The sequence below is a fragment of the Pimephales promelas genome, chromosome 8 (assembly GCF_988280905.1).
Source record: "Pimephales promelas chromosome 8, fPimPro1.hap1.1, whole genome shotgun sequence".
NCBI lineage: Eukaryota > Metazoa > Chordata > Actinopteri > Cypriniformes > Leuciscidae > Pimephales > Pimephales promelas.
This window is the reverse complement of record NC_142776.1, coordinates 18,774,768-18,802,753: the sequence shown is the minus strand read 5'-3', so window position 1 is coordinate 18,802,753 and position 27,986 is coordinate 18,774,768. Positions and strand designations below refer to the sequence as shown.

The window sequence follows — 27,986 nt, the reverse complement described above, 5'->3', positions numbered from 1 at the left end:
ATGGCAGTGATCTCCTCCCATGAGTAATCCTTTGTTTCTTTGAGGTGTGTCCGAGCAGCTCCAGCGTCTTTGCACGATGGTTCCGCACGACGTGGCAACTTCAAATATTCCTAATATGGGAGTGAGTGCAGAAAGCTCGGCGCCTGTCAAAGCTGTGTTTGCAAACATAGGCTACTGTAAGTCCAGCTTTGATTTATTTCGCATTTACCGTTATTTTATAGAAAAATAAAAACATATTTTATGTGAAAGCGCATTTTAGTGCTTTTTACACCGATGTATGGCTTCAGTGATGTATTTAGAGGAAATATTAATAAAAAGTCGACGTCCAGCTGTTGCACAGAGCTGACAACATCTGTTTAGAATAGCCACAAAGGAATGCATCAGAAATAGGTGTTTTTTGACTCCCTTGATTTCCTTTTTAGGGGTTGAAGGGCAAAGAAAGATTTTGAGAGTAAGGTCCATGAGTCATCTTTGTGTTGTGCTCTGAAATGATGTGGCATGTGCACTTTGAAACTGTGACAGGAGGACACAGTACACATTCAACTGCGAAAGTCTAAATGGAGAACATCTCAAAAAGAAAACTGTGAGTTATTTTAAATTCGATTTTAAGATACATGTTTCTGTAATACTATTGACATTGTCAGTTGTGAATGATTATATATTAAAAATATATTTTTTTATGCGTAACTGTACAGTCAAGTTTTTAGAACCCATTTCATATAGTCGTTAACGGCTATTAACATTTAAACCACTACTTTTATATAATCCACTTATTGCGTACATGTTTTTACAGTATAGGCTATATTAATAATTGTAATAATTAATTACTGTAATAACAGTTACACTATTGACTCTTCCATTACACCTTAACCCAGACTTACTGTAAAACTAACCACTAAACCCGTCCTTAACCTCTACCCACCTTCCACCTCCATAGCATGAACATGAACTCAATTAGTACATTGTATGAAACAAACAATATTTTGCCTTAAGACATCTTATAAAGTGGAAACCGTCCCTGGTAAAATACAAAACGTAATATACTTTTTGTTCTGATCTCAAACTGATGTTTTTAGGTATATCATAAGTTACCACTAAAACACTTACAGAATTGAAAACAAAGGTTGTTTTTGATTTACTGGTAAGCAGCCTCTGTATGCTCACTGATATAATTGTGTATACAGCAGACAAAAACCTCCTCTCTTCTCACTAATAACCGACATTTGTCTTTGCAAGTGCAGTTTTCTTTAGGTTTATCCGTCAGTGCGTCGTGTGATGGAGCCCAGAGGGCATATGCCAGGCCATCAGTACCAGCCTAGTGGGAGGGACGACCACTACAGATCCTCCCAGCAAACACCATATTACTACCCACCTGTAGATCCAAGAGGGAGAGAAAGACAGTGGCCACATGTGGATCCTCGATATGGAAGCTACATGGCCAGTCCTCCTCCTAAACCAGAGTATATTCCTGGATATAGCAGCAGTTATGCATCAAACCAACCATTGCACTTCAGACCTCATTCCAGGTAACAGTAAAATTATCAATCATGCAGCAAAATCAATATTTTTTTTTTTTAGTAAACATGAATGTCCTCAAAACAAAATGAATATTCTTGAGAAGCAAGACTTATTTTTTTTTTATTGTTACCCAGTTGGCTAATCATTTTATTGGCATAAGCCTCAATGTACTTTGATAGATTTTAAGCTCGTTTCACACATTCATAAATAAGACTAAGGTAGTTGTGAGATTGTAAGTATTTAGTAAGAGAAAAGAAACATTGAATGATATGAAGTTGCACTTATTCATAATTTGCAGATAGGGCTTGAAAAATAAATGTGTCTTAATAATGAATAATAATTTATGTAATTTTGACTCTCAGATAAATTTTTATATACATTTATCTTGTTTCGAAAATGTTGCCGTTGAGATGTTTTTACCTGAAATCAAGACAAAAATACTGATTGAGAAATCTTTTCAGTACCTCTTATTTTGACCACCATTATATACACCACCATTCAAAGGTTTGTTGTCAGTACAATTTAAAAAAAATAATTAAAAAAACCACGCATTGTGCAAGGACGCATTAAATTTATTAAAAGTGATCGTACATTTTTTTACAGTGAGAAAAAAAATTAAACAAATCCTGTTGTTCTGAACTTTCTCTCTACAAAGAATCCTGGAAAATATACAGTATATCCTTGTTTGCAAAAAATAGATTTAATATTAAGGAATAGTTTGCTTAAAAATAAACATTTTCAGATAATGTACACACTTCAAGGCCATCCAAGAAGATGCATATGACTTTTTTTCCTCAGCCAAAGAGAAATTAAGGTTTTGGAGAAATGTGCCCAACATAGGTAGGCCTACCGGTATATAGTTTTTAACTACAAAATGCTCACCTTGGTCCAACCTTGGCATAGGTGGCAATAGGAGTTTACATTCACAACACACACATGAAGAATAAACTGAAGCAAAAACTAATAAATAGCAGTGACCATTTGTTTTGTTCAGTGCTGCTTCTCCACACTTGTAAACTATTCTTGCCGCCTTTGTCATCCATGACCTTCCCAATGTCCATACATCATGTGCACATAATTTATTTTCTGAAAATTATTGATCGTTTTGCTTGAGAACACCCTTATTCGTTGGCTGGGGTTGTGTGTGGAGCCCTTTGAAGTTGCCTAAAAATGGATTTTAGACTATCAAAAATTGTCTAGGTTTGGCACCATTCAGTTGCATTAGATAGAGACAAATTCTGGACTTACTTTCTCTTTGGCTGAAGAAAGAAAGTCATATACCACTTGGATGGCCTTGTGGTGAGTAAATTTGGGATTGACTATTCTTTTAAGCCGCACAACTCTTTTAGAAGTTGAAATGGAAATTAAAATAGAAAACATATTGTAAACTGTCATTTTAAAATATTCAGTCTTTATTTTATTTTTACTGTATGTTTGAATATTACAAAAAAATATTACTGAACCAATTTTTAAAATAACATTAAACATTAATATATTGAAAGACCCAGCACCTTGTTTTTATTTGTCCATGAATGAGTGCAGGTCTAAAAATCCCAGGTCTAATTGCTAATATCTGTTCAGGCAGGAATATGACTACCCCACTTCCAGCTACTGGCCTTACAGAGAAGACTATGGGTATTATGATTATCATGGTTATCACAGACCACAGTACAGCTCCCCAGGTACATAATATTCTCCTCAGTTTTTAATTATCTGAAAAATTCAATCTAATGTTCACCTCATTGGTGTTTTGTAGATGGTGGTGGCTGGAGCCAGACAGACGGTTGGAGAACAGAGGGCTATCAGGGCAGCGGACTGCAGCAGGAGTCTGCAAGAGCTTCATACATAGATCAGCAGGGGTCTGTTGACTTTGCCATGCCTGAAACATTTTTTTTTGTTTATTTTTTCAAAAAAAAACAAAAAAAAAACGCAAACATATTTTAAGTGATTTTACACATTTTATTTAACAGCTATAGCCTTAGAGCAGACACCCAATATGGTGTCTCAGAGAGACAGCACAGAGACAGTATGGAAAATGGAGATGGAACTGGAGAGGTTTGTTTCCAGAAATTAATTTTCATAAGATTTTAGTATAAAATCTTTATACATATAAGACAGCATTACAATATACATTACCTTTCAAATGTTTGGGGTCAGTACAAATTTCTTTTTTAAAGAAACTAGAACTTTTATTCAGCAAAACCACATTTTATAAAAAGCGATGAATGCTGTTCTGTTGAACTTGCTATTAATACTATAAATAAATACAAATCTTTCAAGGTTTTTTTTTTTTTAAAAAAACAGAACATTGAAAATAAGAAATGTTTCTTAAGCATCAAATTATCATACAGGAAAGATTTCTAAAGAATTATGTGACACTGAAGACTGAAGTAATGACAGTGTAACTGTCAGAATGAGTTACTGGGGCAGCAACTTTGTACATTATGTACCCCTAAAAGGTGCCAATTAGTACCTTAGAGTAGTACTACTATGATCATTTTAGGGGTAAAAAAAGGTACAAAGATGTCCCTTTAAGGTTATTGCCCCAGTGACAAACTTTAAAATTTTAGCTTTTTTTTGAGAGTGTACTGCCCCCAAACTTCTCAATTGTAGTGTATGATGGCCCTCAGGCTGTTTTATTTTTACTTTAGCTGTATGATAGTGGAGCTCTTGCCAGCTCTAAAGCATCAGGCCTGTCCTCGAGCAGCTATGAGCTCAGCCAGTACATCAATGGAGCTGAACAGAGTGAACCAGATCTCATATCTCACACAGGTTTGTCAGAACCATAGTCTTCCTTTAATACTTAATATTGGACATCAAATGTGTGATTACGTTTCCTTTATACAGCAGTTAGTTCTAATACTTGAATCTGATTGGTCACTGGGCACTGTTATTTATTTGGTAATTTGATTTAGATGCTGTACCCATGGAGGTAGTCCCACTAAAGTTCTCCATCCCTCATGTGGCAGTGAGTTTTGGCCCTGCAGGTCAGCTGGTATGGGTCAGTCCAGCCCTTGCCTCTGAGGGTGAGCCTGCTCAAGTGGAGCTCCACAGCTTGGAGGTTTGAAAGACAAAGTACAAATATATTTTAAGTTATTATTTTAAATATTATGGTGGAATAAACATGTTATTTAATGATTTCAGGTAATTCTTTGTGACACACAAGAACAGCAAAATATGAGAGACTATCCTGGACCACTGGCTAGGTATATTTCAGAATATCCCTCTCACAATAATACTTAAAGTGGCAACTGGCAAGACATGAATCCACTCTGAAAACGTTGTATAAGTGCAATATAAAATATATCCACCTTATTCTTACGCCCCATGACTCTTTGCGCAAATTTTGGGGTGTAACTTACGTTAAGCTGTAAACAATCAGTGAAAGGCTCGTTCTATGAACCGAATACGTTAAAAAAGTGTCACAATGATATTACATTAATCGGCTCACCCTTCAACCATCGAACATTAAAATGAAAATTTCAAATTTTAAAAGAATCAACAAGGTACTTTCAACAAACCACAAATAGCACCAAAAGCGCAAGTCTTTGGTTAAATATCACTGTAGTAGGCAAATATTATTTCTGTATTGTAAAACAAGCCTCAATCAAAAAATGTTCATTAACTTCAGCATTACATTATACTATATCAAAGTGATTTCCGTCATTTTGAACAGATTATAAACTGTATTTACCTATGAAAACAAACCTGGAAGAGACGTGAGGATTTGAGGAGAATAACGAGAGATTCTTTGTAAATCCCAGTGAATTATTAATGGAATATCTCAAATTAAATGCGGGAGAACAGACCACAAATGTCCTGTATATGTTGTCCTTTTTCATACTTTTACAGCGGATTGCAAAGGAAAAAATAAAAATCATCATGAGGAAAAGAAAGCAGCGACTGAAAAAAGCTCTTTCCATAGATATTCTTGTTATAACATGTCACATTAAAATACCAAGTATATTGTGATTCTCATGATGTTGGAAATAAATCATGAAGGAAAATTGACAGCTCATCCAGTCAAACTGACGAATCAGCTTTATTTGTTGGGCAACCTTATGATTTGAAATGATTCGCTTTAGCATTTTAGAATGGAAGTTCTCCAATTCGGAAGTGCCCCCCCCCCCCCCCCCCATAATTAAAAACGCAGGAAGGTCAGCAGGAATAAGGTGGATAAATATAGTTTTCTTTTGTTTTGTTTTCTCAAATGATTCTGCTACATAGGTTAAACAAAATTACATATTAACCTTCTTTGCTTGAGGTCATGTTTAAAGACCCTCACTGATTCCTATAGAGTGCAACAATGTTAAAGTGTTAGAGTTCAAGGATGTTAGAGTGCCCCTATTATGCTATTTTAAAGGTTCCTAATTTTGTTGTGGAGGTCTCCTACAATAGGTTTACATGCATAAAAGATATAAAAGGGAGAATTTTCTCATAATATACATTATACCGATCAAGGATTCACCCTCTCTAAACCCTTCCTTTTCCTAAATTTGCCTCTTTTTTGCCTACTCTACTCTGAATGGTCAGATGGCCCAGTCAGAATTGTGAGTTTATATCTCATACATTTTTTTCAGTATAAGTAACTTTTTTCTTAGACAAGTGAATGACCGTTTTACTTGTTCGAAAGCACTTAATGTCGAGCCCTGTGGAGGATAGTTAGAACTAAGGATATATTTTGTACACTGAATGAATTCTTCTTCTCTTGTGAAGGGAGGATTTGCATAAGGTTGATGCTATTAACTTTGCCCAGCAAATGTCAGAGGAATGTCTGAAGGATGAAAAATTAGAAGATGCCACTTCTGCTGCCCTCTTGTGGGATCTGATAATACTGCTTTGCAGACAGAATGGAGTAAGTCCTAAATTACTTATTACATTAATGTTACTAAGCCACTGCAGAATAATTGTGAAGACCATTCATTTCAGCTTTGTTTGTGAGGTCTGAATGCCCATTTTGCACTGTTAATTTGAGTATGTGTTGGTGTTATGCAGAGAATTATGGGTTCAGACGTTGCAGAACTGCTGATGAGGGACTCCATGAGTACGTGTGGTGAGCTTGCAGATGGAGAAAGCCTCATTGACCTTAACGAAACCCCCACACCAGAAAAAGAGACCCTCAATATTGCTGACCTTCTCACTGGATACCCACCAACTGACAAAGAGGCGACAGAGCAAAACCTTCAGAATTACACAAAACTGTTGCTGTCTGGCAGGAAGAAGGTTAATTTTAGTGAACAAATTTTTTCTCATTTATGTATTTTTATGTTAATGAATGAATTTTTTTTTTTTGACCAATGCATTTTTTTTTCTCTTTGTTGACATTTTCTATTAAAATGGACATTAAGTTGGGACATAAAGAAAGACTTCTTCATATTTTTTAAAAGCCAATTATAAGTTTTATTGGACAAAATATTTCCATGCTACTGTGAAGACTAATAGTCAATATATATTATCCTATAAGAAAAAGTCTGTACATTGTAAATGTGCACACTACGGTTCCAAAATTTTGTTTTTGAAATAATTTTCTTATGCTTACCAAGGCTGCATTTATTTGATTTTTTTTTTAGTAGACGTTGCTCCAGTCTTCAGTCACATGATCCTTCAGAAATCATTCTAAAATTCTAATTTGATATTCAATAAACATTTTTATTTATTATCAAGGTTGAAAACAGCCATGCGTACTATCTTTCCATGATATATTTTTTAAGGATTCATTGGTGAATAAAGTTTAAAAGTACAGCATTCATTTTAAATAGAAATGTTTCGTAACTTTAAAAATGTTGTAATTGTGACTTTTGATCAATTAAATATATCCATGCTCAATAATAAAGTGCCTTGACTTTTGTAAATATCTTTTCAGATCTCAAATGTCTGTTCTTTTCTCCCCTCACTACAGGAGGCGCTGGAGTCAGCCATGCAGAGTGGACTTTGGGGACATGCCCTATTTCTGGCCAGCAAAATGGACATCAGATCCTACAACACGGTGCTGAGCAGGTTTGTAAAATATGACTCACCCATCTACCCTTCCATTTTAGCAGGAACCACTTCACATCAATAACAGGCAGAGTCAGTCATGTTTTCAAATAGAACAAATGCCCTAATAATCATAATCATCACAGTGCAATGTCTCTATAAAATACATCTTAATTGAAATTACACATTTTACAGTCTATAAACCTCCTGGTATGAGGTCTGATCAAATACATTGGCTTATCTTGATGTATACCTCATGAAGAATTAACATTAACTGACAGCTGTCCATTTATTCCATAGTGAAATAATGTTAAATACATTTGTCATGGTCTGATATGTTTATCGCAACTGGCTCACCTTTACCCTGCACCAACTGTGAGAAAATGCTGGTCCCTCTTCCTCTTCCAAGACACCTTCCTCCATCTTGGTTGAGTTTAGGGATTCTGCGGGTTATCAAATGGGCACCCCCCTTCTGACCCCCATGTATGGAAGTTCGATGGAGTAGGTAGGACATTGTAAACAGAACACAACAGAAACTTAATCAAATGCCCACCATGCTCTAGATGTCCTGTGAAGTCAAAACCCTCTCCCACACACTTTTCCACCTTATCCAGCTGGCCGTCTTATCATGGTTCAAATGGGCACCCCCCTTCCTTGATGTTTCATCGATTTAGGCACATGACATCTGGGAGTGTTGGTGGTGGGGGTTCGACGGTAGAACCAGCGTCTCATAGTTCCGACCCCGCTCTCCACCTTCAAACTCAAGATGTTCTTGGCCCTTCCCCATCTTGGGTCTGCCACCTCTCAATCCATTTTATCCATAGCAACCAGGATGCTAATGTCAATCTCAAGCAGTCCAATAGACCTCTAAAGCAACGGCCCTGTGAAAACCCTGCAGCCAACCTCCACCGGCAGGTTCCAAGCCATTCCTTTGGAGAATCAAAGCCTAAAATTTCTTAAGATTACACTTGTGTGCCTCTTCCATCCTTTCTTCCCAGGGTACTGTCAGCTTAATAAGTACCACCTTCTCTGTACTGTTCGAGAGCAAAATGTCTGGTCTGAGACTAGAATGGATTATGCCTTCTGGGAATTTGAGTTGCTTCTTAAAGGTATAGTTCACCCAAAAATGAAAATTAAGTCATTAATTACTCACCCCCATGCTGTACCAACCCCGTAAGACCTTCGTTCATCTTCGGAACACAAATGAAGATATTTTTGGTTAAATTTGAGAGCTGTATAACTACCACATTGGCTGCCTAAGGGACTGGCTCTTGACGGCCCAGAAAGTCAATGTTTAAATATCCCAAGTGACTACCGTGGCTCAACTATAAGTTTATCAAGCAACTAGAATACTTTTGTGCGTTAAAAACAAACAAAAATAACGACTTTATTCGACTATTCCTTTTCTTCCTTGTTGGCCTGAAACGAGACTTCCTTAGATTTCCACGACGCAGTCTCGTTTCAGGCCAACAAGGAAGAAAAGGAATAGTAGAATAAAGTCGTTATTTTTGTTTGTTTTTTCGCACAAAAAGTATCCGCGTCGCTTGATAAACTTATAGTTGAGCCACTGTAGTCACATGGGATATTTAAACATTTTCTTCATTGACTTTCTGGGCCGTCAAGTGTCATTCCCTTAGGCAGCCAATGTGGTAGTGAGACAGCTCTCAAATTTAATCAAAAATATCTTCATTTGTGTTCCGAAGACGAACGAAGGTCTTACGGGGTTGGTACAGCATGGGGGTGAGTAATTAATGACTTAATTTTCATTTTTGGGTGAACTAACCCTTTAAGGTCTGCTCGCATCTCCCAGTTGTTTTGCGTGGCTAGAACTCCTTTACTCCTCATCTCTGTTGCCACACTCTCCCCACTCTCTCCTAAGGAAATCTGAATGAAACAAGGCCACATAAAGAAGTTGTTTTAGCTTCTTTCTTGCTTGCTTCACCCCGACAGCCAACTTGGGTCAAATTTGGCCATGTCGCCTCAGAAATTTCCCAGCTACCAAACTTGACCTGCACGAGGAGAGGACATGCTCAAGATTAGCTGGCCTTCCTCAAATGTGCAGTTGTGTATCTCTGCTAACCCCCATGTATGGAAATTCGATGGAGTAGGTAGGACGTTGTAAACAGAACATAACAGAAACTATAATCAAATGCTCACCATGCTCTAGATGTCCTGCGAAGTCAGAACCCTCTTCCACCCACACACTTTTCCACCTTATCCAGCTGGCCTTCTTATCATGGTTGCAGACTTAACATGTCGACTTCCCTCTTCTTCCTTGCGGACCTCATTTTTCACCAAAACTTGCCCCCTCCTCATCACCAAACTTCTGAAATTTGCATTCTTGCCATATCTGCAAGCTCGACCAAGTCCTGCAGTGTCCATCTCCCTTCGGGTACTGATCTTACCGTGATGGTTGAGTCATCTATGAAAGCCTGTTGGGTGCCATCTGTCAGTACTGCATCCTGATGTAATTTCCCAGCTGACTTGACAAGGAGGTTCATTGCTGCTGAGAACAGAATGCAGGGGTGGTGATGGCGCAGTGGATAAGACACATGCCTTTGGTGTGAGACACCCGGGTTCGAATCCACTGTGAGACACCAATGTGTCCCTGAGCAAGACACTTAACCCCTAGTTGCTCCAGAGGTGTGTGTCCTCTGACATATATAGAAATTGTAAGTCACTTTGGATAAAAGCAACAGCTAAAATGAATAAATGTAAATGTAATGTAAATGAAAGGGCCGTTTCAGCGCCACCCACGTGTGCAAATGAAATACAGGGTTTGGACAATGAAACTGAAACACCTGCTTTTACAACACAATAATTTGTTAGAATGGTGAGGGCCTCATTTTGCATCCAAATACAGCATCAATTGACAGATAGAAGTCCTTCACAGTGACCAGAGGGATTATGAGCCGTTCCTCTTCCAGAACAGTGTCCAGGTCACTATATGATGCTGGTGGACTTGCTCCTCCAAAACACCTCAATAATATTTAGATCTGGTGACTGTCAGACCATGGGAGATGTTCAACGTCACTTTCATCTTCATCAAACCCTTCTGTCACAAGTCTTGCTGTGTGTGTTGGTGCATGATCATGCGGTTTGAGCATCAGGTGCTCATGATCCTCCAGAAGGGTTTGGTAGTCCTCGGCAGTGTCGTGTCCATCGAATACAATCAGGATTGTCATGATATTGGAGCTCAAACCATCACTGATCCACCCGTGCTTTACTCTGAAGATTGGCCGCCAGGCATATAGATGTGAAACCTCCAACATTGGCCAGTGTTTCAGTTTCATTGTCCAACCCCTGTATCTGGTTTAAACAAATCGGTTTATAACCCATAAACCGATTTGTATACCACAGACGAAAATGAAAAATCGAGAGTGACTGAGATTTTACACCCACTGACAATGCCCAGCTCTAGCCTCTGCCAGTCAGTGGTAAAGGTACCGCAGGTGAAATGCATGTTAACCTTACTAAAGTAGCTCTAAAAGAGCTTTTGGAAGCGCTCTGGGACATGGTAGGATTCAATGTTAGTTCCACTAACTTGGTATAAAATTGATTGATATCTATGACATTCTGCTCCTTAGGGATCAAACCACTTAGAAACCAACCAATCATCAGCAAGGAAGTTCTTCTTCCATGCCTCTTTCATCAACCTCTAGAGTCATCTCCTGAGCCTTTCATAATGCTTGTACACTTTGCACAGTATACCACCTGGTCCTGAAACTGCTCTTTCTCTGGCTATCTTAAGAAAGTTGTTGATATCCTGCTAACTTGGTTTCTCTATTCCAAAAGGGATAACTGGTTCCACTGGTTTAATGAGTTTCTTCATCTATTTTAAGCTGTCCTCCCTTCTATTGTTACTATAAACTTGACAGAGATGTTTTTACGCCTCTTCTTTTGTTTGTCCTTTTCTTTTATCTCTCCTGATATTTTGCCACCCAGAAGATTTGACAAGTACTTGAATGGATTTCTGATTTCAGACGGTCCGAGGTCCAAACGACAGTTAATAACAGTTTCAGATGCAGCTTCAAATGTCTTTAAACGACACCAGACGATGAATAAGGGTCTTATCATGCGAAACGATCGGTTATTTCAAAGCTTATTCCAAAAATGTAACTTTTCTAAGGACAAATGCTAGGCTTGCTCTATTCTGTGAGGCACGTTTGAAACGTCACGTAATACGTAATTATGTTCAAAAGGTCACGGGCGACATAGCCAGAAGTACAGAGTCAGAGTGTTTACAAGTTGAACGCATAGGTTGAACATGCGAACTAACTCAAACGGCGTTTACAAAAAAGGAATTAAAAAGTAAAACAACGATGTCGGACGATTTTGATTCTGTACTTCCGGCTACGTCGCCCGTGACCTTTTGAACGTAATTACGTATTACGTGACGTTGCAAACGCGCCTCACAGAATAGAGCAAGGCTAGCATTTGTCCTTAGAAAAGTTACATTTTTGGAATAAGTTTTGAAATAATCGATCGTTTCGCATGATAAGACCCTCATTCATCGTCTGGTGTCGTTTAAAGACATTTGAAGCTGCATCTGAAACTGTTATTAACTGTCTTTTCGACCTTGGACCGTTTGGTTCCCATGTGAGTCCATTATATGGAGAAAAATCCTGGAATGTTTTCATCAAAAACCTTAATTTCTTTTCGACAGAAAAGAAAGTACATCTTGGATGACATGGGGGTGAGTAAATTATCAGCAAAAGTTTTTTTCAAAAGTGAACTAATCCTTTAAGGCTGTAGGTAGGTTGCGACCACTTCATTTTTGTCTGGTGTATCTTCACATCTCTCTCGGTTTTGCGTACCTTCCCGCATCACAGACCCGACGAATATATCGCTTGGCTCTTCCATCACCGATTGTCTATCCTGGTTGGTCATAACCGTGGTCTTTCTTGTGGGTTGTTCATCCTTCCCCACTCTTGCCCAACCCTGGGGTTGTCGTATAACCTCTCTATGATCAATGTTCCTTCTCACAGAGAATGTGCTTCAGCTTGCCAAGCACCTCTGCTCTGGTCTTTCCTAATGTCTGCGGTCTTTCCCATCTGTCACCGTTCTTTATAGCTGTCTTTCCTAGCTGTCAATGGGTATGCCAGAAAGAGGTATGCAAAATAGGATAGAGTTTATTGCAACTGGCTCACCTTTACAGGCCATGCAACATCTTTGACCCAGTGACATATTTTTGGGCTGTTTTTTGGTTTAATCCGTAAGGTAGCATTTTCATTTGTTGATATGTATGTTATGGACTTCCCAACTAATACCTTTGCTTGTGTGTGCATGTAGTATGCATGCTTTTACATAGATGTCACAGTATAGCAGTAGAGATGCATCAATCGACCGACCAGGGACTGGAATAAGCCACTTTTATGCAAGCTCGGCTTGGACCAGTGACGGGCTGGCCAGTTTCACGTCTTTCGATTCCGAACTGGTCTATTTTATTGTAAACAATGTAAACATGTCGTTTGCTTTGAAGTTCTTCACTGTGAGTGAATAAGACAACAAAGTTCCAATTTGCAATGCAGGCAAAAGTAAACCGTGGGGTAACCGCCATGAATACGATCAGAGCAACAAAGTTAATTAGACACTAGTGTTGTCAAAAATATTGAACTTTTGATACGCATCGATACTGAAATATCTGAAACCATTCCACTGGGCATTCAACTGAGACCACATTGCTGTCAGTCACCGAAGCCCTGCAGATCGCAAAAGCTCCTTCCAGATGAGTGGCTTACCATATGCTTAAACGGTCAGATACGCACAACATTATGTCAAAATGTCCATCTTTATGAGTATTCAGTTACATACAGTCAGTTTTGGAACGTAAATATTTGTTGAAGGTAACGCATGTTGTGTAACAGTATATTGGATCTGTGCATAAACTCCATATCATACATCTGGCGCAATGCAGCGCCAGGTGCGACTCAAGTGTTTGTTGCTAATATTTTCAGCCCGACATAGTTTTTTCATGCCCTGCACTGCGGTATTTAAATAGCAAATGCATTTTCCCCCATCTGTTTGTCCATTGTCTGAAAATGAATGTTCAGGTGCACTGTTGGTGGATTGCTATTTTGAGGCAACTGAAACAGACTGAGCCACACAATGCACCACAACATAGAATAGGGAAGAAAAAAAAAAGGAATATGTATATGGAAAACCTCACAAACACCTAGGCAGGCAAGACAGGCGAGAAGTGGTTTCAACGGGACAGCATCTCTGCTGTCAGCATCCGTTTCCACCCAGTGGAGAAAAAACACTCGGCTGTACCGGTCGTTGTTATATTATTAATTTGCTACAAATATGCTGCTAGTTCAGGCACACATTTATTTTCCTGTTGTTTCTTTGTAATGTTAATAACATATATTGTATGTTAATTCTTTATTGATAATTACTTTATACTTTTAAAGCAAAGTATTTATAGTCACACACACACACACACACACACAAAAGATTCAAATAATCGATTTAGCTTAGAATCGCAGCCCTCTGAATGGAAATCGAATCGAATCGTGAGGTGCCTAGAGATTCCCACCCCTACCATTTACTACACACAATAGGCTTTTTTTTCTCTGATTTTGAACACTCTTTGCAATCGACTTAAAATGCTTCCAAGATCGACTTGTCGACCGCCATCGACGGGTTGGTGATTCCTGTAACGTTACTGTTTTACGGTCAATGACAAGAGTAAGTTAATAATCAGCTGTCTCACGAACGTAACAGTCATTTATTCCCACATAGCAAAGCCATAACACAGTGAGGGAGAAGAACTAAGTTACATGAAACAATCCAACTACATATTTACACCACTGACAAGGGAAAAGTCCGACGAAACACGCTCTGTAGCGATGTCTGTTCGCTGTCGGCTACGGTAGAAACATGACGTCACAATATGTCGACCTTCATAGAAGGGGGTGCCCGTGGTTATGTAGATATAAATGTTTAATTCTACGGTAATAAAAACATTATGGTTTATTAAGCAAGTTCTTTACACACCACTGAAAACATAGCTATGGAAGTTATATTGCATTTCTGTTAATAGATACTCAAAATTTTAACACCATTAAGAGAATAGGAACAACCCTTTTAGACCATGTGCCAGGCAAACACAAAAGTGGATTCAGATAGGCCCTAAGTGTACTTGCACTTAGATCGTTAAAATATGTCACTTTTAATTACAGCAGTCTAATATTCCTGCTGCTGTCTCTCGTGTTAATCAAAGAGCAGAAAATCACTCTCTTCTCTTGACTGAATAACTTTTGTAACTTTAATTGCAAGCATTAATCTGTGTTTTAATTTTTACAGTGAAGACTATCGAGTGTTATTTCTTACCTGAATTTACTTCTAGACCCACCTGAAAACATAAAAACATTGTTTGCAATTTGTTCATTTACTTTTAGAGCAGATTTGTATATACTGTTAATTTATATTTCTCAGAAATTAAATCAGAATCGGCAAAAATTGGTATTGGCAGGTTATACTTAAAAAATCAGAAATCAGAATAACATTTGCATTTATTCATTTAGCTGACACTTTTATCCAAAGTGAAAATTGCTATATGATATGTCAGAGGTCGTACGCTTCTGGAGCAACTAGGGGTTAAGTGTCTTGCTCAGGGACATATTAGTGTCTCACAGTGGATTCGAACCCGGGTCTCGACTCACACCAAAGAATAAGCCAAGAAAATTGCAATCGGTGCATCTCTATATAGCTGACTGAATATGTATGTGTTTGAAAGATTTACAGGCAGCCTGGCTCCAAGTGACCCACTGCAAACTGTCTTCCAGCTGCTCTCTGGGAGGATTCCAGCGGTTTCCATGGTAATCTTCATTGGTCCTGACTTAGTTTATAGTTGATAAATATAGCTTTTACTTTTTGTTATTATTCTTTTTTATTTCAATTTTAGTGATCAAGTTAAACTAAATTAAAATAAAAATGTTGCTACTGTTACAACTAGCTAAAATAAAGTAAGTACATTTTTATTATACATTTTGTTTTTAGTTAATATTTATTTTATTTCAAGTAACAATTTTTTTATGATTTTCAATGGCTGGTTTTTTTGCAAATCTATGGAATGGATTTGAAATACACTACCATTAAAAGTTTTAGGGTCAAGAAGGTTTGTTTTAAAGAAATTAATACTTTCGTTAAAGGATACATTAAATTGATATGATATTGAAAATGAAAATACCTCTTAGAATATGTTTCAGTGAAAAACTAATAGCATATTGATTAAGAATGATGTGATGGTGATAGAATAATTATATTTAAATTTTTAATGAATTTTTCCATTAAGCAGAAGTGCAAAACAGAAACCTCTAGTCACGCCTCATGAAAAACCTTTTCTTTTCATCTAAATCATCCTTTGACCTTCTCTTCTAAATGTTTTCTTGATGTTTTCCTCTATTCTTTGCAGTCCTGGAGTTGTGAGAAGTGGGGAGAGTGGAAACCACACTTAGCTATTATGCTGTCCAATGAGACGGCAGACCCGATCATACATCACAGGTCCATCATCACCATGGGTGATACCCTAGGTAATGTCCAGTCCAGTTTCTTGAAATAACCATTCTTGTATGTTATTATATATTATAAAATTATTCTTAAAGTAGATCTTGACTTTAAATATGTTTTCTTCTCAGCCTCCAGGGATATGCTGTATGCCTCCCAAATCTGCTACCTCATAGCCCAATGTCCATTTGGCTGGTACAAAAACAGTTCTGAGCGCCTGGTGCTTCTGGGCAGCAAGCAAAGGTGAAGATTCAGTGTAAACATACCTGAATGACTGCATTCCTGATCTGAATTTAAATGCCTTTTACATTTAATCTTTTGATTGCAGTGTACAGTTTTCCAAGTTCTGTCACATCTCTGCCATTCGCTGTACTGAACTGTTTGAGTACTGTCAAAGGCTTGGAAATGCTGAATTTATCATTCCTGCTTTTCAGGTACAATTCACACATTATCTACAGAAGTGCTTCCCAAACTTTTTAGAGTAGCGTATACCTTGAGGCATTTAACATCCCTCTGTGTTAACCCCTCTCTTCCACTTAGACTGCAGTCACAACTTTTCCATGAAGGGAGAAAATTTCACACCTTAAGTTGATTTTAAGGCCATTTTTTTCCCTTTATAAAGGGAATGTTTATAAATAAATAAATACATTTGATTTAAAGTTATCTAGATAACTGTCACACCATAGGTCACTCTTTTACACAGTCTGATTACATTACTGTTTCACCTTGATGTACAATGATACAGTGAGTGATTATGTGATTTACAAATTGCATATTGTGTTGTGTTCTGTGTAGGTGTATAAATTCCTGTATGCATGCCGGTTGCTGGAATGTGGTCTGTTTTCTCAAGCCTTCCACTACTGTGAGGTGGTGGCAAAAGCTCTGCTCAGGATAGAGGAACCCCATTTAGTGCTGCTTGGGGAGCTTATTAAAGTAACGCACCTGTACATACAGTACTAAAAACTAATCCTGTAGTTTTTTGTTCATTTTGTGTATGCATCGAAATGTGTGTGCCTGTTTTGTGATCTGTCTGTTTGCTAACACAGATAGTGGACAGACTGAAGTTCTCCGAGGCACAGCTCAGTGAGACAGGTGTCAGTCAGCCTTTTCTGGACCCTGATTGGCTGGTGCAGATTCGCTGCAGACACCAGAACATGCTGGTAAACCCAATGTCTGTACACTATATACTGTATATATGATAGTTATTAGTCCACTTTAAGATTTTTTTGTCTATGGGAAGACCATTTGGAACTCAATGTATAGACCACAGTGCCATTTTACCTTTGTATAACCTACTGACTTTTATTAACCTAGTATTGACATCTGTCTCGGGTAATACGGTCACAAGTTGTCAGCAAAAACAGATAGAAGTTTACACCTATTTTTAAAGCATCTCCTGTGACCACTTGTTATTGGATTTCAAAGAGACCACGGTTTTGTGACCATATACAGTACAGTTGATAACATGCAGAACAGCTCCCAAATGTGCTATTCCCAAATAAATGCATTTTAATTTCATTATATATATTAAAAATGTATATCACAAAAAAGTATATAAAACTACGAGAAAACAGAGAAAATGTAATACACGTATATTAATATAATTTTAGGTAAAATATAGCATATTAACTGAATTTCACATAAATGTGTGTATTGCTTACATGATTTTCACCTTTGTTTTGTGAGTTGGACTTCCACAGTTGTCCAGGGCACATTAGGACACATTTGTATTTATACTGCAAAGGTTATGTAGTGTCAACTGTTTATGTTTACCTCTGAACTTGGATTAAGTGACAATGTTTTTGACCCTGATCATACCCGTATTTAGAGCTAACCCTCTGATCATTTGATATTAATGTAATTCTGGGTATAAATAGGTCCTCAGACATCTTGTAGAACTGGCACTGTCCTTAATGATCTATATGATGACCTTTCCACTGGTTCCACCGTCAGTGACCTATTTATTTGCTTAGGTGGGGAACTACTGTAGAGAGAAACACCAGTCACCGGTCGAGGAGACTACTTGGACTCATGAGGACAGCAACAAGTGTTCAGGTCACAAACAAATACCAGAGATTTTTGCAGAGTATGTGACCAAGATGTTGCCCTTTGAGCCACTAGGTCACAATAAAACTACTTAGTATTTCCTGTAATTTCAGTTTGTCAGTATGCTGCAAAAAAAATAAAAAAAAATATGTGTTTTGTCTCTTGGCTTCTCTGTAGGTTCCCATACAGAGGCAGTTAACCATGCAAGCACTGAAAATGATCCCTCAGACCCATCTCAATACATTATACCACACACTGATGGCCGGTTTCAGGAGTCTTACTCACCAGGGTGCCTTTCTTCTGAAGAACAGGCTCCTAGGACGGTTGCCCCAGTGCCACTCTACCCGACTCAGCAACCAGTGACGCTGCCCCCAGTCTTCCCTATGGAAATGTTTGGGACTCCACCAGTTTCAATAGACCAAAGCCACACTAATATTGATAGCAGCAGTAAACATGATACCTTCCACAGTCACACTTCTGCTTACACTTCACCTCCAAAAAGCTACAGTAATACAGGTTAAGATTACTATGGAATCAGTATGATATGTTTTTGGGGCTGTTTATGATATGTTTTCGGTATCAACGTTTTGATAACGTGTCGCCTGTATGCGAAAAAACGCAAAGGAAAAACATTGTTGTCGTGTAAATGTACCCTTATATACAATTCTTCAATGATCTCATGGAATGTACACTACTCCGTTCAAAAGTTTTTTTTTTTTTTAAAGAAATTAATACTACATCCAGAAATTAATACTAAATTAATACAGAAATTAATACTATTACATTGATCAAAATTGACAGTAAAGACATTTATAATGTTACAAAATATTTCTATGTCAAAGAAAGGATGTTATTATTAACTTTCTGTTATCAAAGAATCCAGAAAATATACGTATATAACGGTTTCCACAAAAATATTAGGCAGCACAACTGTTTTCAACATTGATAATTAAGGAATGTTTCTTGAGTTTCAAATTATCATATAAAATATTATTTGAATTTATACAGTTATTTTAGTTGAATACTTTACAATATTACTGTTTTTACTGTATACTTGATCAAATAAATGCAGCCTTCGTGAGAATAAGACACTTTTTTTAATCTTACCTACCCCAAACTTGAAGTGTTGAACATATTTGAAATACTGATTCGTGGTATTTATTTTCTTAATGTAATTTTGAAATTTTCTTTTCTAAGGTGGTGACTTTTCTGCTAATGCAATAATGGTGAGAAAATGAAATACAAATAGATCCATTTCAGTGATCCTTTTTTTTATTTGAAAGACTGATCAATCTTGGGGAAAAATTACAAACATCACCTCTATGCAGTTTAATTGTACATGTGTGTGTGTTTGTGTGTGTTTCATATGTTGGTCTGTAATTGTCAATGTTTTATTTACAATTCAAGCAGGGTGCTGCTGAAAATGACGCTGTAGTTGAGAGTGTTAATCAGTCTGGGACAAATCCAAGTGAGGACAACAAAAGAGAGGCCAACACACCATCAGCTACGGTATATATTACATCAAATGTTTACACGATTACCTCTTTACTTTTTGATCTTGTATGTATTTAGTATTATTATTCTTGTTTTTTTTTTTTTTTTTTTGAACAGAGCTCTAAGCCTGGATGGTTCAGTGGCTGGTTCAAGTCCAAGCCTAAAGAAGACCCAATAGAACAAATCTCAGAACCCAATCCTACCACAAGGGTAGACACCTTTACGTTTCCCATAAAGTGATCATAAAATAACAGTCTTGGATAGTTTATGATAAAAGAAATTTAAATCAGAACAAAGTTTTTTATGACATGTTCATCCTTATTGTATAAAATTATTCAAAAGATTCGTTAGAAAGAAAAAAGATTAGAAAGAAAGAAAGAAAGAAAGAAAGAAAGAAAGAAAGAAAGAAAGAAAGAAAGAAAGAAAGAAAGAAAGAAAGAAAGAAAGAAAGAAAGAAAGAAATTAGAAAGACAGAAAGATTAGTTAGAAAGAAAGAAAGTTTAGTTAGAAAGAAATAATTTAATCAGAAAGAAAGAAAGAAAGAAAGAAAGAAAGAAAGAAAGAAAAATTAGAAAGACAAAGAAAGAAAAAAACAAACAATCAAAGATTATTTAGAAAGAAAGATAGATAGATCAATAGGTTAGAAATAAATATACATAAATAAAGATTAGTTAGAAAGAAAGATAGATTAGTTAGAAAGAAGGAAAGAAAGAAATTAATTAAAAAGAAACAAAGATTAGTTAGAAAGAAAAGATTTGTTAGAGTGAAAGAAAAATTAGTTAGAAAGAAAGAAAGAAAGAAAGAAAGAAAGAAAGAAAAAAAGAGAAAAATTAGAAAGATGAAGAAAGAAACAAAGATTATTTAGAAAGAAAGAGAGAAAGATAAATTGGTTAGAAAGAAAGATACATACTTATAGATTAGTTAGAAAGAAAGAAATATAGATTAGTTAGAAAGATAGTTTAGTTAGAAAGATTGATTAGTTAAAGGGTTAGTTCACCCAAAAATGAAAATTCTGTCAGTATTTACTCACCCTCATGTTGTTCCAACCACGTAAGACCTTTTTTTCATCTTCGGAACACAAATTAAGATATTTTTGATTAAATCTGAGAGCTGGATCTCTCCTGCATACTTGTCCGTAGGCTTCTTGAGGAATTGAAACTTGCTGGCCTCGAAAAGCTATGAAAGACATTGTTATAATAGTCCACATGACTACAGTGGCTCAATCTTAACTTTATCAAGTGACGAGAAAACTTTTTGTGCGCAAAAAACTGCAAAAATAACGACTTTATTTCAACTATTCAACTAAAAAGCATTTGCACAATGACAGTGACAGCTTTGTTTTCATTTCCTTGTTTGCAGTCAAGTAACTAAATTTTGGTCTTTCCTGTAAGGAGTCATCAACCAACTTTCCTTTCACTTCTCCTCCTCCACCCATCCCCAAGACTTCACAGCCTCAATTCAGTGGGTCCCTTTTCTAGAAGTGCTGGTGAGTGAAGAACATCTGTACATCTGCCTGGTTTTGGCATCACTGACTCAGCAACTGAGTTTTGAGACTGTTATTAGTTAATGATGAACTAAAAATTTACAAAACATAACTATACATCCATAAATGATTAATATGTGATGTTAACATTTTATGAATATTTTAATTTAGTTATAATTTAATTAATACTTTTTTTAGTTAATGATTACTAATCATTTACGAAACAAGACTATACATTCATAAAAGATTAATATGTGATATGCTAACATTTTATGATTGTTTTAATTCAGTTATAATTAATGTATTATTTTTTTAGTTAATGATTAACTAATCATGTACAAAACATGATTATACATTCATAAATTAATAAGTGGTATCCTAACAATTCACTAATTCTCTTAACTAAGACGAGTTGATGCATACCTCTCTCTTCCCAGTGCGTGCACTTAATCACTCTGGCGTGTGAGAGACTTTGATAGCACTTCACTTAGCCCAGTTCATTCATTAGGATCCAAGCAGAGAAGCGACCAAACACCTCCACGTTTTCCCTATTTAAATACAGATACAGTACATGAGTAGTGTTACTTGACCAAGAATGGTGATACAAAATAAAACGTTGCGTTTTTCTAACCGAGTAAAGTGGATAATTATAATGTATGGCGGAATACCACAGCAAGTGCTTGGAAGCACTTCGACTTGGCGCAGTAATCATCACTCGTGAAAAATAATCTCTCCCTCTCCCTCTCCCTTACTGGAGTGATGATATTACTATGCAGAGTCCATAGATATTTATGTGCCGAGTCAAAGCACTTGCTGAGGTATTCCGCCTTACATTTGTAATGCATATACATGAAGTTTATCTGGTTTCAAACTGAAGCAAAACACTGTCTGAATGTTTCCTGAAGAACTGAAAAGATCTTAAACCTATTGTTGCGCCGGGCCACCGGCGTCAATAAAATCATGCAAATTGCAGATTTGAAAAAAAAAAAAAAAAAACAAGTGCTATACAAATAGAAAAAATGAGTTAAGAAAACACCAGTTACGTATGTAACTGTGGTTCTGTGAATTACGGATGACTGCCAGAGGCAGAACAAAGCACTAGTGGATAATCGCTGCGCCAGCTAGATAGATCAAGAAGAATATAACAACCAAGTCATGTCATGATGCAGATTGAGACGTGAGGATATAAACCACAGCGACTCGGTGCCCAGCCTCAGAATGCTTTCTCACGTATTTCCTGTGACGAGGGACTCTGGCAGTCATCTGGAATTCATAGAACCACAGTTACATATGTAACTAGCATTTAGTTTCATTCCTACTGACCGCCAGAGGCACAAGCATCAAGTGGATGATGCATATCAACATGGTCATGAGGAATGCCACCCACCTGCAAACATCAGGGTTGCTCCAGGAGGACTTCAGAGTTCACATCATGGGAAGCAGCGACGTTAACCTTGTCGAATCGTGCGAAGGTACCTGGAGAACACCAGGTAGCAGTTTCACAGATATCCGCCAAGGGAACTCCCCATAAAGTGGCCCAAGACGAAGACACAACCGTAGTGGAATGACAAGTAACACCTAGTGGAGTGACAAGTAAGGGCTGATGAATTTTTTTACACGCCAACTTTATCGTCTCAACAATCCAGCGTGATAATCTCTGTTTGGACAAATGTGCACCCTTGCGTACCTCACCATAACAGACAAATAACTGATCCGTCTGTCTAAAGCGGGAAGACTTAACGTAGCACTTTAAAGCTCGTACAGGACACAGAAGATAACACCTCCTCCATCTGTATCTGTGTGATTGAGAGGTGGCTGAAAAGCAGCCAGATGAATAGACTGATTCACAAATTGTGGTAACAAAACTTTAGGGAGAATTAGGCTGAAGATTAGGCTGAAGAATGGCCCTAGAATGGTCTGTTAACCAGCATAAACACAATTTACTCACTGACAAGGCATGAGGTTCACCAATGCGTTTAGTGGAAGCAACGGCCAACAAAAAGACACTTTTAAGGACAACCACTTAATATCTGCAACAGCTAAGAACTTAAATGGTAGTGTACAAAGGGACTTTAGAACAAGCAGTAAGTCCCACACAGGAAAGGGACTAGAACGAATGGGCTTTAAACACCTCGCTTCCTTCAGAAAACTACAAACAAGGTTATGAGACCCAAGGGAAGCACCAGCAACCGGGTCATGATAAGCAGATATGGCAGCAACATAACTTTTAAAGTAGAGGCAGCCCTTTTTTCATCAAATAGATGCTGCAAGAAACTCAAAACTGTCCACACAGTACAGTGAACTGGGTCAATTCCTTGATCCCCACACCAAGAAGAAAATATCCTCCAACGAGCAGTATATAGTTGTCGTGTCGAAGGAGCTCTAGCGTTGCCGAAAGTTTTCACTATAGCTGGTTCACAATCCATTAACTGTGATCTGGACCCAAGGGCCAAACCCAGAGCTGAAGATGAGTTGGATCTGGGTGCCAAACACGGCCGTGCATTTGAGAAAGAACGTCCCGTCTGGTGGGAGCTGCCATGGTTCACCTTGTAACAGACTCTGAAGGAAATGAAACCATAGCCTGGATGGCCACCCAGTGGTCATTTCCGATGCAAACAGGTTAACCTCTGCCTTGTCAAACCATCATCAAATCAACTGTACTACCAAGCCCCTCCCTCAGGTAAAATAATTCTATTGAATTGATACCTGGGTTGGATCTGGTGTCTTTGGCTGGGGAGCTAACCAGTGTACACCTTGGTCCAAACCATGGAAGGATGGGGAAAAAAAATAAAAATAAAAAATGGGACCAACCACCCATAATACTTGGCTATGTCAGGTCACAAACAGACTGGGGGAGCTTGGTTTGGAGGGGTCTGTTGTGGTGTCCCGGCATACTTTTTAAAAGGAAAACTCAATGGAGCTCAGGAGCTTAACTACGGGGATTGGGTGTCGCTGGTGGCGGTGGAGGGGAATCGTGTTATTGAATCGAAGGGAGATGTCTGTGTCTGGTGGGTCTGTTGGTTGTACTCAATGGAAGTTTTGGATCAGCCCCCTGACCTAGAGTCTAGAGCAAATGTACAGTAAAGCTAAATGTATTGTTATTGTCGTACTATTGTTGTCACTATTGTTGTAGATTGCTACAGCCAGTGTTATTGTTGTCATTAATATTATCATTATGAACACGTATCATTGATACTACCACCACTAATATATTAATATATTATTGTTGTGTTTCTTAAAGTCACTATTATATCCCTTAGAACTATACTGATAATACCGAATAATATGCATCACAGAAAGGATCTCATGTGCCTACTTTGTCTGACTGTGTGAGGCTGTTTTGTATTTTTCTGTTTGTGGGTTTTTTTTCCTTCTGTATTGTAGATGTGTCACTGATTTTTTACCTTGTATGTGTTACTGTTTTGTTCATTTGCAATAAAAAAACTTTTTTCATCAACTGTACTACATCCGGGTAAAGTCTCCATTACCCCTGGAGCAGCAGGTCCCTGGACAGAGCATTCGCCACTTGGTCTTGATCGCCTCTCTTCCAAACCCGGAAGATGAACTGCCCTTAATGAGGTCAGCTGGCCCTGAGACCATGCGAGGATCTCAAGTTAGTAAAGACGCAAGAGACCTGGTGCCGCCCTGATGATTCAAATGAAAGACCGTTGACGTGTTGTCAGACCGGACAAGCACATGACGACCCATCAGGTTTGGTAAGAAGTGTTGTAGAGCTAAGTACACTGCCTTCAACTCCAGGATGTTGATATGTTTTCTAAGGCCTCCCTGGGTGACCAGTGACCACCAATTCCCCTGTTGTTTCACGTTGCCCCTCATCTTATTAGTGATGCATCGGTCATGATCACTTCCCGATGGGAGGACACCACCCCTAGAGACACACCGGCTTTCAGAAATGTTACCTTTTTCCAGGGTTTCAATACAGGGACACAGGCAGGTGAAACGACAATCATGCAATGGCAATGTCTTGCTGAATCTAACCATAAGCTGTTGCTCCACCTCTGAAGAGGCCTGAGGTGAAGCAAGCCCAAGGGGATCACGGATGTGGCAGCAGCTAACATCCCCATTGGTTACAGAAGGACGCCATAAGGAAGTTTTGTCCCCTGACCGAAACGAGTCAGTAACTGACAAATATTGTCTGTTTGTGCGTGAGGAGGTGCGTTATGCCCGACGCAAGTTTAAAAGGGATTGGTCTGAAATAGCGTGGTTGAAATGTGTGGTTTGGGCCTAACGTGAAATAAACCAATCAGAGCATCATCCAACATACCCTTTAAGAGCAGGTGTGCATGTTGCATGGCAGATTGTTATTATTATGGCGAATTCACCAGGCACCCGCAAGGAACGTTCACAGCCGAGGAGACTGACATTCTTGTCAAGGCAGTGAAACAGAGAAGTGACGTTGTATGGGGATAGAAGATTTTTTTTTTCCTGGTTCTTGACAGACTTGTCAGATGTCCTTATATACATATGTGTCTTGCCACTATTGGGCAAACAGGTCTGATCCGCCATTACTACAATTAGCCTGGAAAAATTTGGGTAAATATGTTAACTATTTAGGCCTCAATTTTTACATCTTCGTGGATACCACAAATGATTTCCGTCATGTGTAAAAATTTTCCTCGTTATAATTTATGATTTGCAAAAATAAAAACTGCTGCATCTGTGTTGATGCAACATGACATCATGACTTTTGCGTAAACATATACGCCACTTTCGAGTCAGGTGGCGTTATCTCTACGCATTTTGAGCTATCCGCGTGTATCCGCGTGTATGCGTATATGTCTACGCCATTAACGTCCGCGTCATTCCGCGTGTCTGAACACGCAGTCAAATCTCTAGTCATAAATGCCATTAACCCCAGTGACGGTTAAGTTTAGGGATGGGGTTGAGGTAAGTCATATCTTTTTTTTACCTAGGATGGTAAGGGAACAGTCATAAATGCCATTAACCCCAGTGACGGTTAGGTTTAGGGACGGGGTTGAGGTAAGTCATATATTTATATAACGTTAAGTCAACAGCGTTCAACAGCATAAACACGCTGAAAGGCGATTATGCGTCTTGATAGCACGCCAAAAATGGAAATACAAATTGGTGTGTCATACACACGCTACTTCATGAGATCAGTCTGGTTGATGAGAGAATCAAAGTGTATACATGTTGTGCATCCACTACATAATGGCCAAGCATGTGTGCTTAAAATAGCATTATGAACAATGCGCAACTGACTTTAGACTAGGTTTTCTGGAACTGCAAAATACCACTAGGCCGAAACACGCCTCCTTTTTGCACCGACCTGCCCAGGGAGTGCAAGTACATTTCCTAGTTTACTGATGTGCGTCTGTGGAGGGAAAAGCCTGCTTTGCGCAGATGCAAAATAGGAATTATACAGCATGCATTAGTGTACAAAGTCATTTGCGCCGGGTGCAAGATAGGGCCCATGATCTTTTATAAACAAAGTTCAGGAGGAGCACGTTCAAACAATCATTGTAATCAACTTGTCATCAAACAATTATCATGTCGACTCCATCAGCATGCGAGGAAGCACATATATACTGTATGTATATATGTATATATATATAGAGTTACAGTAGGTTAGGGTTAGGTCAGTCACTCTGTCCACTCACCAAACATTCCTTGACAGTTTCAGCATCCCTCCTCCACGACCCCGACTCCTCACTCTTGGCTTGTTCTTTCACAGCCAGGAATATGGGGGGAGTACTCTGGGTCCGGGCCGAATACCTAACCCGGAGCCCTCTCCACGGACAGCATGCCAAATATGCATTTATTCTGACTTATTTGTTAGTGCGATCTCATGAAATATATTTTTATGCATACAGTAAATGGGTGCACACGCATACACACACACACGCACACACACACACACACATATATATATATATATATATATATATATATATATACTCACATGTATAAACAAAAACTTTTATGTTAGATCTGATTTATTAACATCAGATTTGGCAGCACTATAAAGTTAAAAAATTAAAAATTAAAGTTTACCAACAGATTTGGTGGCCAATATGTGTTATTATCTGGAATATGTATTATTAATGTTTGACTAACATATCTGCAGTATTTTGTGCAAATTAAAGGTTTCAAAGTTTTCAAAGCGCGTTTGTCTCTTCATTACAGGACAAAATTTTCTGGACCCGTGAATCAGAATCAAGGCTACATGTCACAGGTAAACATCCTGATAAATGTACATATATACACCATAGCTGTCATGGAAATATTCAGATTTTATTGTTTTGTTAATAGGGTTCATAATGGATATCTACACTGAAGAATAATCATCAGCTGTAGAAAGGATGCACTTTTGGGTTCCAGCCCAGTGATTACATGACTAAGGGATCTCTCAGGCAAACCCATGCAGTTCCTCTGGAGAGGGTCAGTGGAGTGTCTGTATCTTCATATACTGTAGCATCTGTGGTTACAGAAATACATTGAGGACATAGGGTTCTTGAAATAATCTGTAAGGGCCTGGTGTCCTTTCATCTTTCAATGAAGCTGTTGAACAGCTGAAGCACAGCTCCCTATGCTGACTCTTGGGATTTGTGTTATGCCCTGTGGGGCCGGGAACATGATGGAATGGGTGCTGAGCAAAGGTGCTGTGACCCATGGAAACATGAACTTAAAATGTCACCACAGTTGGCAATGTCAGTAAATTGTATAACACATAACACCTCCCCCTCTTTCCCACCTCAGTACATGCAAAATTATTTGAATCATTTATGTGTTTTTTCACAATTCATGTTTGGGATAGAGAGCCGGACATGAACAGGTGGCCCCATTGGGCCACAGCCTTGATTTATCCCAGAGGGAGAGCTATTGATGTTTTAAGTTGTTTACTCAGTATCTCTTCCAAAACTGTATTCAAAATTGTTGTAAAACTTTCCAATAAAAAATCAATTGTATTTCTATA

At 38.1% G+C, this 27,986-nt stretch overlaps 1 protein-coding gene across 6 annotated transcripts; it reads left to right on the top strand.

Moving 5' to 3' along the window:
• The first annotated feature begins 83 nt into the window (after positions 1-83).
• On the top strand, positions 84-27,986 carry sec16b (SEC16 homolog B, endoplasmic reticulum export factor). 6 transcript variants are annotated; one of them, XR_016169488.1, is made up of 26 exons: positions 85-176; positions 423-583; positions 1,242-1,526; positions 3,100-3,200; positions 3,275-3,377; positions 3,489-3,573; positions 4,170-4,290; positions 4,434-4,579; positions 4,663-4,724; positions 6,235-6,373; positions 6,514-6,741; positions 7,418-7,515; positions 15,236-15,317; positions 15,914-16,031; positions 16,137-16,248; positions 16,334-16,439; positions 16,801-16,938; positions 17,052-17,165; positions 17,979-18,060; positions 18,229-18,567; positions 19,249-19,277; positions 19,462-19,560; positions 19,663-19,755; positions 20,937-21,031; positions 27,197-27,245; positions 27,323-27,986. XR_016169488.1 is itself a non-coding variant. In XM_089134120.1 (24 exons), the coding sequence occupies exons 3-24, from the start codon at positions 1,276-1,278 to the stop codon at positions 20,914-20,916; spliced, it is 2,661 nt and encodes an 886-aa protein (XP_088990246.1). In that variant the 5' UTR covers positions 84-176; positions 423-583; positions 1,242-1,275; the 3' UTR covers positions 20,917-21,031. The 6 variants fall into 6 exon arrangements, 2 of the variants coding, with proteins under 2 accessions (XP_088990246.1, XP_039547494.2); XR_016169486.1 differs by having other exon boundaries at positions 19,459-19,560; XR_016169487.1 differs by having other exon boundaries at positions 1,237-1,526; positions 19,459-19,560.